The sequence below is a fragment of the Chrysochloris asiatica genome, unplaced genomic scaffold (assembly GCF_000296735.1).
Source record: "Chrysochloris asiatica unplaced genomic scaffold, ChrAsi1.0 scaffold00089, whole genome shotgun sequence".
Lineage (NCBI taxonomy): Eukaryota > Metazoa > Chordata > Mammalia > Afrosoricida > Chrysochloridae > Chrysochloris > Chrysochloris asiatica.
The window spans coordinates 3,923,953-3,938,998 of NW_006408607.1; the positions used below are offsets into that span (position 1 = coordinate 3,923,953).

The 15,046-nt window shown below is 42.3% G+C and overlaps 1 protein-coding gene across 2 annotated transcripts in view; it reads right to left on the bottom strand.

Annotated features, from left to right (window-relative positions):
• The window catches only part of PPARGC1A (peroxisome proliferator-activated receptor gamma, coactivator 1 alpha), a 1,035,693-nt gene that overhangs the window by 702,516 nt on the left and 318,131 nt on the right, over window positions 1-15,046 (bottom strand). Inside the window, exon 2 of one of the 2 annotated variants that reach the window (XM_006866295.1) lies at window positions 12,431-12,495. The exons of the other annotated variant lie outside the window; for it this stretch is intronic. Within the exon in view, the coding sequence (XP_006866357.1) occupies window positions 12,431-12,448 (18 nt within the window). The 5' untranslated portion in view covers window positions 12,449-12,495. The remainder of the gene's footprint in view (window positions 1-12,430; window positions 12,496-15,046) is intronic. 2 annotated transcript variants of the gene reach the window in all.

Sequence of the window (15,046 nt, forward strand, 5' to 3'; positions counted from 1 at the left end):
GGTTCGAAACTACCAGCTGCTCCGCGGGAGAAAGATGAGGCTTATTACTCCCGTAAAGATTTACACCCTCGGAAACCCTATACAGGGTCGCTATGGGTCGGAACCGACTCGATGGCACATAACAACAACAACAACAAGTGTATCTAATATGTTTATTCAGCAAGTTGAAATCATTCATTATTGTCCATGACCATGAATAGTGGGATCACAAATACTGTTTCATCCCTCAAAGACTTCGAGCCCACTAACAAAGGAGCTGGGGGAAAACAAATTGGCTTTCATCATTTGCTAGTACAGCCATGACAAAAACTACTCCAAAAATGCTAGAAGGGGTAACTTGAAGAAACAAGAATTAATTATCTCCTAGTTTTGGCAGCTACAAGTCCAACTCAGGGCATCAGCTTCAGGAATGGGCCTTCCTTGTCAGTTGTTGTTGTCAGGGGCCTTTGACTTAATGCACAGCAGAACGAAACACTCTCTGGTCCTGCACCATTCTCACAATTGTTGTTACACTTGAGCTCATTGCTACTGTCACTATGTCAATTCATTGCCTCGGTGGTTCTCCCTCTTTTTTACTGACCCTCGGCTTTACAAAGCACGATGTCCTTCTTCAGGAACTGGTCCCTCTAGGCAACATGTCCAAAGTATGAGAGACAAAGTCTCATCATCCTAGCTTCTAAAGAGCATTCTGATTGTACTTCTTCCAACACAGATCTGTGAATTCTTCTGTTAGTCCATGGTACTTTTTAATATTCTCTCCAACACCAGAATTCAAATGCATCAGTCTTTCTAAGGTCTTCCTTATTCACTGGCCAACTTCCATGCACATGTGAGGTGGCTGAGAATACCATGGCTTGGGTCAGGGACACCTTAGTCCTCAGGCATTCCTCATCTATAAAGGGGTCCTTACCTGGTGTCTCCTCCCAGAGTGCCTCTCTCCGTGTCTGTTTTCTCTTTATATAAGATTTGGGAGGGTCTACACTTAAGATCCAACCTACTTATGTACAACCATATTAACATAACAAGAAACGGCTGTTTACAAAAGTGCTACCATCACAGGTACGGGGGTAGGATCTCAACATATGTTTGCGGGGGACACAATTCAATCCATAGCATTTGTATTCAACCATTCCCACCAACAAACATGTAAGCACTTTCGGGGAAGAACTATCTTCTATTTCTATGTACCCACCATATCACCTAACATCTGGTTGGCCATATAGCTGGCCCATAAAAGATAAAATAACAACCATTCCAGTGCAATGTGAGGAGCCTTCAGCCTTGGATCTGTAACTACAAAAACGAAATAAAGAAAGTTTTCTGCCACAACTCAAGGGAACCGTCTGCTTCCTACACAGCGATATGATTCCCTATCTTCCTCAAAAGGCTCAGAGACACGATGGCAGCCTCACCACGCTTGGGGTGCAAGTGTTGCAATATGGGAAAGCTTTATGCAAATTCAGTACCCTTGACTTTGTCACCACAGAGATGATAAGTGTGGTACCCTCACCCAGGAACCATGACACCTCATCCCGGATCTCAGCGCTCTTGTAGATTTACCATGCGGCCTTGGGCAGTTCATTTAACCTCACAGTGTCTTAATTTCTTCATCTGGAAAATGAAGATGCGTCCCTACATCATGTGCACAGCGTCCCAAGGTTAATGCACAGGACTGATATTGAAGTGCAACCTAGCGGGGGAACGTCTAATTCCGCAGAGGATGTGAGGCCCAGCAGCGCATTTCTGCATGGTTACTGCATGTGCAGCGTCAAAGAACGGGGCCCTAAGGTCAGTAATGCGCATGATGAGAGCAATAAGCCATTCCCAGCACACCACCTGCAGTCTTGGATTGCAACTGCCAAGCGGAGCTGATCAGACGACAAAGCAAAGGGTTGGGAGCCTTAATTTATCAAACATTATTGATACCATTCTCCTATTGACAAACAATGGGCCACTTTTTGATTCAGATCAAAAAATCCATTTTGTAATACAGTACAAGCCCAACACTTTGCCCCCCCCCACCCCCAGATCTATCCACCCAGATATTAGAAATCCATCCTGCTTTTCCTGCAGTCTGTCAAATGTCACCATGGAGTGCAGAAGCCACACTGCCAAGTCTATATCCTGAACTAAATCCCAGTGGAAACTTCCCAGATATAAATAACCACCATGAACATACAGGGAAGAAAAATAGCTAGGAAGCTGCACGCTGGCTTTTTTTTCTTTTTCCTTTTTATTTTTTCCTTTTTAGCCTGTGACAAGTGAAATCACAGAGGTACTCACTTTCCCAAAGAAAAACCCCTAATACCAGAAGGTTTCACCGATCCAATTTTCTAGTGGCTGTGACAACTATTTTCATCTGTGATCCAGCCTGAAGGGTGTGTGTTTCCAGGCTGTGCCCAGTGGTTTGTTCACAGGCAGCTCCTACTAAGAACTCTAGAACAGCTTCCACTCATGGGTTCACTGTAAACAGGCAGGGGGTGACACCTGGGGACTAGTGGCATGATGACAGAATACTTCTTCTACCTTCAGGCTGATGACTGAGAGCCTCAGAACGAAGTGATGAGGAAACTCCAGTTTACTAAGGAGTAGAGAAACTCACGTGATGTTTGTGAGGCAGGGGGGAGAGGCACCTCAGAAGAGAGACCTGGCAATGTGCATATACTTCCGCGAAATCAATCACTGAAAACCAGACGGCGTGCATTGGAGTGGCCAGGAGTGATCGCCAACTGGACAGCAACTAGAATTTATACTGAGCTGAATTTCACATTTTCTTCACAACTCTACTCATTTTTATCAATGCCGGACATAAACATGACTTGAGGGCAACTTATTTCTGTGAGGTATGGGGTGGTGGTGGTGGTGGTTATGTGCCATGGAGTCGGTTCCGACTCATAGAGACCCTGTACAGGGTTCCCGAGGCTGTAAATCTTTATGGGAGCAGAAAGCCTCATCTTTCTCCTGTGGAACAGCAGGTAGTTTCAAACTGCTGACCTTGCGGTTCACAGCCCAATTCATAACCACTACAAAAAATCAGCCTCCTTAGCCTCTCCCCAGATGTATAGCATCAGAATCTCTGGGTTAGGGACCAGGAATCATTGACGTTTAAGAACTGCTGCCTCCAGGTTTGTATGGGCACTTGACCCTACTTAACACTGCCAGACTCCTCTGGTTTTCAGTTCTTGTGTCTGCTTTTCATGTTTCTTTCTGACTTCTTCCATGCTTCAAGTTGGCAGGTATCATTTCTCCCTGCTGGATGCATTTCTTCTGATTTCTTCTTCTGAACATTAATGCTATGGTTTCCAAACTACCCCTTTTCAGCTTTAGAACTTTTTTTTTGAAAATTGAATCTTAGGAGAGAAGAAAAAATTAAAACTTGTTGTTGAGTCAATTCCAACTCATAGCGACCCCATGTATGTCACAACTGGACTGTGCTCCACAGGATTCTCAATGGCTGATTTTTCACAGTAGATATGCAGACCTTTCTTACAAACAACCTCTGGGTGCACTCAAACCTCCAATCTTTCAGTTAGCGGTTGAGTATGCCAAGGGGCTCCAAATCTCAGATGCCCAACATGTTGTTAAGAGTCATCGAGTCAGTTCTGAACTCACAGTGACCCCGTATAGGGTTTCTGAGGAATGGCAAGGGTTTGAACAGTTAAGCTTGCAGTTAACAAGCCAGTAGTTATACTACAGAAATGCATACTATCTGAGCTGTTCTGATGCTGGCCACCTCCTTTCTCCCTGCCATGGTCACCACCACTGATGGCCCCAAGGAGCCCTCTCCTCAAGTTCTCGAGCTATCCACAAACAACATTTCAAAGGCTCTGAAATGCAAGCTTCAGTTTCATGGACAAAGATTCTTTATTTTTATTAATATTTAAGATTTATCTAAAAGGAGTTGTTCCCACCCTCATATAGGAGCAAGTGTGACAGATATTGTTACTGTTATACAAAATCAAGTGTGTTGTTATTGTTGTTAAGTGCCATCAATCACTTCTGACTCATAACGACCCTGTATAGAGTTTCTGAGGAACATCTAGTGAGTTTGAACCACCAACTATGCGGTTCAAGCCAACCTTGTGGTCCACTGCTTATCTACAGCACCACACCAGGACTCAGATGGAAAATGATATTGTCATTTGATTAGTAATAGAACAACCATCTACTTTTTGAAAGGCTCTCTGAAAAATAGTGGTCAAGGGAATTTGCCTTTTCAACAAATCTCTCCTCTCTGACAGAGAATGTCAGAGCACCCAGAAAAAGTTTCTAACCTTTAAGACTTTAGTCATTTTATATGGGCTGTCATCTAAATAAGTTAGTACAGCAATCATCTAAATATAAGTGCCAAATAACAGTCTGTAAAAGGAGCTCTGGTAGCGTAGTGGTTACGAATCGGGCTGCGAACCTTAAGGTCAGCGGTTTGAAACTACCAGCCGCTCCGCGGGAGAAAGATGAGGCTTTCTACTCCTGTAAAGATTTACACACTCGGAAACCCTGTACAGGGTCGCTATGGGTCAGAACCGACTTGACGGCACTTAACAACAACAACAACAACAGTCTGTAAAGTTGAAAAACAAATTGAGCAAAGTTCTTTTCATGTGTTTCTCTTCCAAAAAATTCATAATTTAGAAATACAGAATTTATTAAATATAACATGATGTGAGGTTTGGGAGTATCATATTAAGCCCAATATGATTTCCATAGTGAATTAGAACGAAGTTCAAAGTCATGTACATGTGTAGAAAGGAAGGCCAATGGGGTGAAGTGTTCATTGATGACGGTAGGTAAAAGTACCAGGGATAAGGTGTGCCTTATTGTATTCTTCCCATTTTTTCCCCTGAAGTTTTATACTTTTTCAAAATAAAAAGGTGGAGAAAATTGTCTAAATACATGGAAAAATTAAGCACAGTCATACATTCAAGACTGGTGTTGGTTCTTTAGCAGCCCATGGCCCTTTCAATATTCTCCAACCCCATAATTCAAAAGTGCTGAATAGACGATGGGAATTTGTCTTGGGTTCTTTTGTTTGAGTGTTGGACTAGGTAGAACTAGAGTAAGTGGGTACCCAGTGCAGACTAGTCATAGCTGGGACTCGCTGCCCCTTGAGGAATAAATGAATGAATACACGCATGGAAAAATTGACTGTAGACTTCTATTTCACAAAGAGTTTGGTATAGTCAGCTTGAGAAAGCACATGAATTTGTTGTTTTTGAATACTGTATCAGGACTGTTGTTAACTGCTGTCAAGTCAATTCTGACTCATAGTAACTCTGTATAGGGTTTCTGAGCCCTTTTAAATCTTTGTGGGAACAGAAAACCTCAATTTTCCCTCATGGAGCAGTTGGTGGGCTTGAACCACCAAATCTGTGGTTCAAAGTTCAGTGCTTATCTTATGGAGCCACCACACTCCTGTATCAGGAGTTGTTAAGTGCCATCGAGTGGATTCCGAAACATAGTGACCTTATGGAGGGTTTCCGAGGAGCGGCTGGTGGTTTAAAAGCTGGACAGTGAATAAGGAAGACCGTAGAAGAATTGATGCTTTTGAGTTATGGTGTTGGAGAAGAATATTGAAAGTGCCATGGGCTGCCAAAAGAACCAATAGATCTGTGTTGGAAGAAGTGTAGCCAGAGTGCTCCTTGGAAGGCAGGATGGCCAAACTTCGTCTCTCATACTTGGGACATTTTGTCAGGAGGGACCAGTCGCTGGAGAAGGATATCATGTTTGGTAAGGTGGAGGGTCAGAGAAAAAGAGGAAGACCCCATCGAGGTGGATTGACCAAGTGGCAGTATCAATGGGCTCAAGCGTGGCAACAATCGTGAGGTTGGCCCAGGATCATGCAGTGTTTCGTTTTGCTGTGAATAAGGTCGCTATGAATCAATACCAACTCAATGGCACCTAACAACAACAACAACATTCAGCAGTGTGTTAGGTACTATAGACACCAGGATGACACCCTGATAAACTGTCCTATCTGCCGGTCACAGTGCTAGTATTTTTAATCATCACTGTCATCATCATCATTTACTAGTGTGTCTTTTCCCCCATGTGTTTGAAGTATTCCAGGGCCAGGAATAGGCACTATTCATCTTTGTCTCTTTGGACCCAGGACAGCTGTATATAAGGCATTTAACATATAAAACAAAAAATCCACTTACTTGTGCTTACTTAAAGGTTTTCAGCTCAGATAAATATGAAGTGTGTTGTGTATTGTTGTTGTTAAGTGCTGTTGAATTGGTTCCATCTCATAGCAACCCTGTATAGTGGCGTGAGGAACCTTTTTCCTGTCAATATGTCTAACAACATTTGTGGACCATACAAAATTATCAACCTAAAAATCAGCCTGCTATATTTGGTCAAAGGAGCTCTGGTAGCACAGTGGTTATGAATCTGGCTGCTAATATCAAGATCAGCAGTTCGAAACTACCAGCAGTTCTGTGGGAGAAAGATGAAGCTTTCTGTTCCTGTAAAGATCTACAGTCTTGGAAATCCTGTGCAGGGTCACTATGGATTGGAACCGACTTCACGGCACTTTATAACAACAACAACAACATATTTGGTCAAACATTTAAATGTTGTTGTTGTTAAGTGCTATCAAATCAGTTGTGATCCATAGAGACTCTGTATAGGGTTTCTGAGGAGTGACTGGCAAGCTTAAACTGCCAACCTTGCAGTTAGAACCAACTTTACAGTCCAGCACATTAACCCACAGCACCACATCAGAATGCCAAACATTTAATTAGTTCACCCCAATGTTATGGAGACCTGGTATGGCACAGTAGGGTAAGCATTTGACAGAAAGGTTGGTGGTTCAAACTCACCAGCCACTCCTCAGAAAACCAACTCAAAGGTACTTAATAACAACAACAATGAGATGGCTGGAATTGCAGTTGCCTTGGCAGGGCCAGACCAAATGTTTTTGAGGGCTATATACAGCCCACGGGCCAAACATTCCCTACCCATGCTATATAGAGTTTCTGAGGTGTTGCTGATGGTTTTAAAGCACCGACCTTGTGGTTAGCAGTCCAGTGCTTATCCTACAGTACCAAACCATTTAACATAAAAAAAAAAAAAAATTTTGCCACTAAGTTTGTCAGAGAAAAAGAGGAAGACCCCCAGCGAGATGGATTGGCAAAATGGCAGCATCAATGGGCTGAAGCGTCGCAACAATTGTGAGGTTGGCCCAGGACCGGGAAGTGTTTTGTTCTGTTGTACATATTGTCGCTATGAGTCAGTACCAACTCGATGGCACCTAAGGCCCAGTGATCTTGTTGTTGTTGTTGTTATGTGCCGTCGAGTCGGTTCCGACCCATAGCGACCCTGTACAGGGTTTCCGAGGGTGTAAATCTTTACGGGAGTAGAAAGCCTCATCTTTCTCCCGCGGAGCAGCTGGTAGTTTCGAACCGCTGACCTTAAGGCCCGGTGATCTACTTACCAAAAATCCGCCATTGAAAATCTGTGGAGCACAGTTCTCTTCTGCCACACGTGGATCACCATGAGTTAGAATCAACTTGAGGACAACTGTTTGTTTGGTTTTTACATGTGATTAACTCATTTAAGCCTCACACCAATCCTGAGATGTAAGGTCTATGATTCTTGTTTTACAGATAAAAAATTGTTGTTAACTGCCATTGAGTTTTTTCAACCCTATGTATGGTTTCCGAGGAGTAGCTGATGGGTTTGAACGAACGACCTTGCATTTGCAGTCCAGTGCTGATTCTACAATGTCACACCAGATAACAAAATTTGTTGTTGCTGTTGTTAAGGGCCATCAAGTCGGTTTTGACTCATAGCGATCCTGTATAGGGTTTTCGTGGAGTGGCTGGTGAGCTTGAACAGCCACCTTGTGGTTCAAACCGTCCTTGACATCCAGTGCTTATCTTATAGCATCACACCAGGACTACATGTTGTAGTTGTTGCTAACTGATGTTGAGTTAGTTCCAACCAATAGCGACCCTGTATAGGGTTTCTGAGGAGTGGCTGGTGGTTTTGAACCATCGACCTTGAGGTTCAATCTGACCTTGCGATCCAGTGCAGTATCCCGCAGCAACACACCAGGACTACATTGGAATGATTAAATCCTTTCCTACCCCCCACCCCCACATCACAAAGTTGGTATCATATGTAAGAGGCCCCACCAGAGTTAAACCCTAAGGAGCTCAGGTTTAGACCCCTCCCAATTACTACCCAAAGTGGAGCACCCCTAGACCAAAGAGCATTTATCTTCAGTTTGCTTTTCCCCCCCCCGTAAAAAGAAAAGTCTACAGGACACAAGAGCTGTTTTTAGCACAATGATCCTCAACTTTCATGGTCTGGGCAAGGAAGTCAGACTTTGGGGGACTTCTTGCTTAATTTCACTTTGTCTAAATATAACTAGCTAAAAATAGCCTGAAAGAGAAGTGTCGCCGATGGGCCAGAGTTACTGCAGCCTGCTGCAGAGGACGTGATATGCAAGAACGATCCGGCCGCCACAGAACACTGTGTGAGGCTTATCAACATCAGCAAGTTGCGCATTGTGATGAGAAAATAAAATTTCCAATAATTGAAACTCCATAGTGTATTTAATTATGGAATTATCATATTGTATTAACACATGCTAGGGCACAGCAACAATTGCTGAGATTTGGACAACTGGGAAGTGCACAAAATAGTTGAGTCCCATCTATTTTTCTGGGCTTCTGGAAATGATCCCTGTTTGGGGACCGCTCCATTCAGAAACTCAAAGCAGATCAGATGCTATGATGCCATTCCAACTTATAGGATGGCCATGTGCCGATGGTGTCTGTATTATCAAGGGGAAATGTCTGCATGTTCGCCCATCTTTGTTTTCATTAATCACTTGCAGTTCTTTTATCTTTTGAAATTCAAATAAATATACTGTAAATACAAATTTTAAAAAGCAGTTATACAAATTACATATCTCCAATGATGCGAACACAAATACATTTTTGTTCATTTGCTTAATAAGGGTTTATCCCAAAGGGTTTATTTATCAGACTGTAAAACCCAGAGTACTCCATCAAAACATCTAAAATCGGTATGCATGCATATTATCATGCACTTCCATTTGCCTCAGTTACTTCCACAAATATGAAATGTGATCATGTAAAATTAAACATTCCATACATTTTCTATTCATTCGTGAACACTCTCACTACACTCCAAAACAGGCTATACCACACTTTCAAGTTTACAGGGACGAAAAGTGAATCCGATTTCTTGTTTCCGAATCATTACGAGTAATAGTTCTTTTCACTTAGGGCTTTACACCTACGAGTCACCAGGCTCTTTACACATAAAACGTAATTAATCCATATAGTCCTCTCGCCACATCCTAACCCAATGGGAATCCTTCTTGCTGATAATCACTAGACAAGAAGACGTTATTGCTTTTTTTTTTTTCAACTTAAATTTGGTCCAGCGTATTAGGAATGATGTTTCATTTCTTCGTGCATGACTAACAGGCACAATCATATTCAGGTAAAGCTGGTCCCTTCTCCCAAATAGGTAATATTTAAGAACATAAACTCTGAATCCCCAGATACCTGGCGTTTAAATCCATCCCAGTGTTAGCTATAAGACAATGGAGTAAATTGTTCAGGTTTCCTGAGTTTCATTTTTTGTAACAGTAAAATCTGGTGTGGCAATGTAAGATAAGCACTGAAGTGCTAACCAAAGGTCAGCAATTCAAGTCCACCAGCTGCTCCTCAGAAACTCCATACAGGGGTAAGTCCAAAACGATGTGGCACTGTGGATTAATGTGTTGGATTGCAAAGTTGGATTGAACTGCAAGGTTGGCGGTTCAAGCTCACCAGCCACTTTTTGGAAACCCTATACAGGATCGCTGTTGGTCAGAACCAACTCGACAGCACTTAACAAGAACAAAATCAAGGAAATAATAGTACCAATCCCATAGGATTGTTGGGTGGTTGGAATGAGTTCATATAATGTCAGTCACTTAGAACACACCCTTAATAGCATTAACTATTGTTGTCCTGCCCAGATACCACACCTGAGACCTTTAAAAGCCATTTCACAATAATTGCTTCACTGAACTCTCACCATTTTCTTGGAAGTAGTGGGAGTCTGCCTTTCATCCAATGTCCAGGTAAGGAAAGTAAGACTGGTGGAGGGTTACTCAAACCAACTCTCCTAGTTTCTTACTACTTCTCTATCCAGTAGCAGAAGCAGGTAGGTCTCTGCTTACATAGGACCAGGAGGCTGGGGGGGGGGGGGGAAGAAGCGGGGGGAAGGCTTGCTTCAAGTCAGAAGTGGGAAGCTCGCTGCTGCCAAGCCCTGGTGTGCATAGCAAGAGATATCCAGATCGGCAGGAAACACATCAACAAGACTGCCGTAATCATGATTTCTGCTAACTATGAAATGAAAGTTAATTTCATGCCTTGCCTTCCCAGACAAAAAGGTTCAGAGCTGTTTAAATTCTCTTCAACCCAATGACAGTTAGTAAACAGGAGGCTTCGTGTTCTAATGCTTGAAATCACCCTTCGTATCTCAATATATTATTTATGCACTCAGCTTAAAATAAACAGCAGCTCTGAAGTAGGTGAGTGGTCTCATTTCGTATGAACCCCCACACACACACTCTCTGACAGTTACTTTAAAACATTGGTAAACAACCTTAATTCACTTCTAACGAATTAGTAGGCTACTGCTGCGTTTACAGGAGGCAAGCAGATTGTATTATTCACCAAAACAACTTTCTCCCTGTCAATCATTCGCACCGCACAGGGGGGATATGGACTTTGCTGTCTTGTTACTCAAATCAATCCTTGCGCGCATGGGGTTCCAGGCTATGTCTTCCGAGGAGGCCACGCTTATCCACACCTTTGGCTACACCTCTCGGTTCTGAGATTCAGAATGGGGGCCTGGACAAGGCAGATTCTCAGTGCTGCTTGTTAAGAAAGATATAGGCAAATGAGAACTTTTCCGGAGGGGTGACGAATTGGGATGGCAGGCTGTATTTCCTCTGACTGTCGTGGAAAGTGAATATGAAAAGAAGGCCACTTTCTAGGGACCTGGGCAAGGGAGGGGTGCTACCAAATATTTGAAAGGGCATCACTTTTGAGAAGGAAGACTTGTTATTTGTGCATGTGAATAGGGAAAATAGGTGGAAGTTACTAGGTGGTGGTTAGAGTTCAACTGGAGAGAGAATATTGTAACTGGGAAAGAACTGCATCCAGAGGTGTTCAGATGGCAGCCAGATGGGATGGTTAGAATTGGCCAAGGAAAAAAACGAGAGGAGGCATGTGAGGACATTTCCAAAGATAAGATCCTACAGCCCCGTGAATTTCAGGGTGACTCACTAAAATAGGTTTCAACAAACAGTCACAACCCTTTTTAAACTTCTCTATTTTGGGTGCTTTTAAAGGGCCTACAGAAACCCAAACCAAACCCACCGTCACTGAGTGAATTCTGACTCATACCAACTTATAGGACAGATAAGAACTGTCACCGTAGGGTTTCCAAGACTGTAAATCTTTACAGAAGCAGACTGCTTCCCAGAGGCACCTGGTGGGTTCAAACGCTGACCTTTCAGTTAGCAGCTGAGGACTTTACCCATTGCATCACCAGAGCTCCTACAGGCTTACAACCAACCTTATTTAAAACAAAAAAAGGACACAGCCATGGATTCAACACTGGGTATTTAACTGGTGAGTCATGGTTGTACACACGATGCCAGGACATTGATGGGTCCACCAAAATCAAAATCTCCACCCTCAACGGAGAAAAGAAGCAGTTGAAGTTATTGCTTGGGATTGTATAGTTTCCACCAGCTCTTCGGTCTTGTGGCTTCCCGTCTTTGACTCCTTCATGGGTAGGCAGCAACTTCCAAGTCTGGTACTATAATATGGTCAGGCAGGTGAGTATTCCAACTTAGAAGGCCAATATTCTGATTGGCCTTCACCCCCCAACCCAAGTCCGGAAACAACACTGAGCAAATTGGCAAAGGGATGTCTAATCTATTTTCATCATTAACAAAACCTTGCTCACAGCAATTAAACCTTCAGTCTCTCCCTGAAACCAACCATTTCTATGAGACACAAGCTGACTGCTCAAAACATAGTTTAAGTACAATTCAAAAAGAAAGGGACAGAGAGGTAGGAAAAGAGAAATGAAGACACCTTTCATTCATATCCAGGGCTTATAGCAACACATTGACACAACATGCAGACATATATTCTTCTACATTATCTAGGAAACATTGCCTGAATTGGAGGGTAGGAAAGATTGTCCTACATCCAACACCTTGACAAAACATTAGAGAGTTCAGAAATATTAAATTCCTCAAAGGAAGTCAGATTGTCAATACCTGGGTGTGAGACATGGTGTTGCAGATTTCCTAATATGAGACATCTGATATTTGTGCTGTAGGGCAATAGAAGGTAATATAATAATAATATGTTATACTTACAAAGTACCCTTCATCCATGGGGCTCCAATTTTACCAATATAAGTTCACTGGTTTTCGCAAAAAACCTGAAAGGAAGAGGGTAAGTTTGTGTTACCCCCACTTCGCACATGGGGATACTGAAGTTCATTAGGGGAATCAATTAGGGGTCTAATATGATGAGAGAATTAACAACGTAAGAACAAGAAACACAACTTTGGTCTTCCCAGTCATACTGTAACTCGGCCCCCCATGTTTCCCTTGGGGAATGATATTTCTCTTGTCATCACTGTAATCTTAACAAATAAAATGCATTTTGCCCAAAATAAGACCATGACAAATATAACTCCTCAATTTAATGAACTGCCAATATATCTTTAAGACCAGAGAAAGATTTAGAACAGCATGCAATATCCAGTTTCAAACATGGAGGAGAAATGAGATGAACTAAAATACAACCATCCAACTATAATCTGGCCAGCAAATAATGTTACTACGAGCATCATAAACCCAACCGTGGTGGTGGTGGCAGTTATGTGGCACTCTGGTAGCGTAGTGGTTATGAATCGGGCTGCGAACCTTAAGGTCAGCAGTTCGAAACTACCAGCTGTTCCTCAGGAGAAAGATGAGGTGTTCTGCTCCCATAAAGATTTACAGCCTCAGAAACCCTGTGCAGGGTCACTATGAGAAAGAACCAACTCCACAGCACATAACCACCACCACCACCACGGTTGGGTTTATGATGTTCACATTTCAGCACGTGGAATTGTATTTTATTATTATTATATTATTATTATTATTATTCCAAAGAAGTCAGGATACTACTGAAGTAATCTCACTAGCAACATTTATATTTCTATTTTAACCCTTTTTAAGACATCCCATCTTTTATACCATTCCCAGGTCATTTCTCCATACACTGACCAAATAATCAATATTATTGAATACTTACTACGTGTAAATTTAGCGCTGCATGTGGCAGATACAGAATTGTGTCTGGCACAGGTCCTACCATCAAGAAATGTATAAACCCATGTCTCAGCGATTCTGGTAGAGTGACAACCATTCTGATTTTAAACAATCTAGGGTGATTTGATGGTTTCTGGACTCTTCTACTGAGACATGGGTACAACTACAAAAGAATAGCACCTTTGAGAATATTCACAACAAAGATGAGTCTGGGCTCTGCTCATGAAGCATATGCAATTCCTAACTTCAGAACTTTTTAAAAATGGGTCAAGTTAGAAATGTCTTCTGCATAATTTGTTCCAAAGCCCATGATTTGTAGGTCTCAGTCTTTGACTGTCTCCCAGCCACATGGATATCTTTGCTATTCCTCAAAGACCCAAGCATATTTCCATCTCAGGATATTTGCCTTTCCAGCCATTCTCTTTGCTTGAGACAATCTTCCTGCAGATATTTCTATGGCTTTACTCCATCATTTCTATCAGATCTCAGCTCAAATTCAATGAGGTCTCCACTAACCATCTTTCTAAAAGAGCCACAACCCACCATATTGATCTTTGTCTTCAAGGCTTACCATACCAAACAGCTGCTATCAAGTCACAGTGGTCCAATATGCATCAGAGTAAAAACTGTGCTCCATAGGTTTTCAGTGACTGATGTTGTGGAACACCAGGGCTTTCTTCCTAGGACCTCCTATAGGTGGATTCTCACCACCAATCTTTTGGTTATCATTTGAGCACATTAAGGCTTAACATAAATTCCTAAGGTTAACATAAACTGACCGTACAGTGTCTCTTTGTTTTCCTGTGTCCCCTCAACTAGAATGCAAATTCCATAAGGACAGAGGCTTTTTATATTCGCTGCTGAATCCCAGGGTCAAGGTGCCCCCCAAATACTGGTTAAATGAATTAATCCATGGCATGTCTGCCTTCCTCTTGTAACTCCTTTCACTCTTGCTAGGGCATTGTTATAATTACTATCAAATGACTTTCAATACTGGAGAACAATAGCATTTCCCACTTAAAAACTCACTCAGTGGTTTTGTATAATAAACACCTGTTTTCATCATTCATCCGTCTCTGGACTACTCAAGCCTTATGTCTAGAATTAGCAGTCCTTGTTGCACATTCAAGGAGCCCTGGTGGTGCCGTGAATTAAGCGCTGGACTGCTAATCACAAGATCAACAGTTCAAACCCACCAGCTATTCCTAGGGAGAAAGAGGAGGCTGTCTGCTCCCAAAAAGATTCACAGTCTGTCATAAGGGCCGGTCTATATGAGTGGGAATCAACGCGATGGCAGTGGGTGTGTGGATTCCCCATCCAGGTCTACTGTGTGACCTTGAACTTTTCAACCCCAAGGCCTTTGTTTCCCAATGGTACAACAAGGAAGGTTAAGGCAATTGCCAAGATTCTTTCTAGTTCAGAAGCTATGAATCTGATGCCATAAGTGATAGACCAAATGATACACTATTTTTGCACCATCTGATTTAATAGAACTTTCTAAGTATAAACAAGTCTCAAGGTCATCATTTAATACTAAGCAAGTCAAAATCCCAGGGGGATGGATTTGATTACCTAACTATACATACAAGCATAGCAGTTGCAGACAAACCACAAAGATATCCCTGAAAACCTATTGCTCCTCCCCTTCTCAACCATCACACCACCAACATA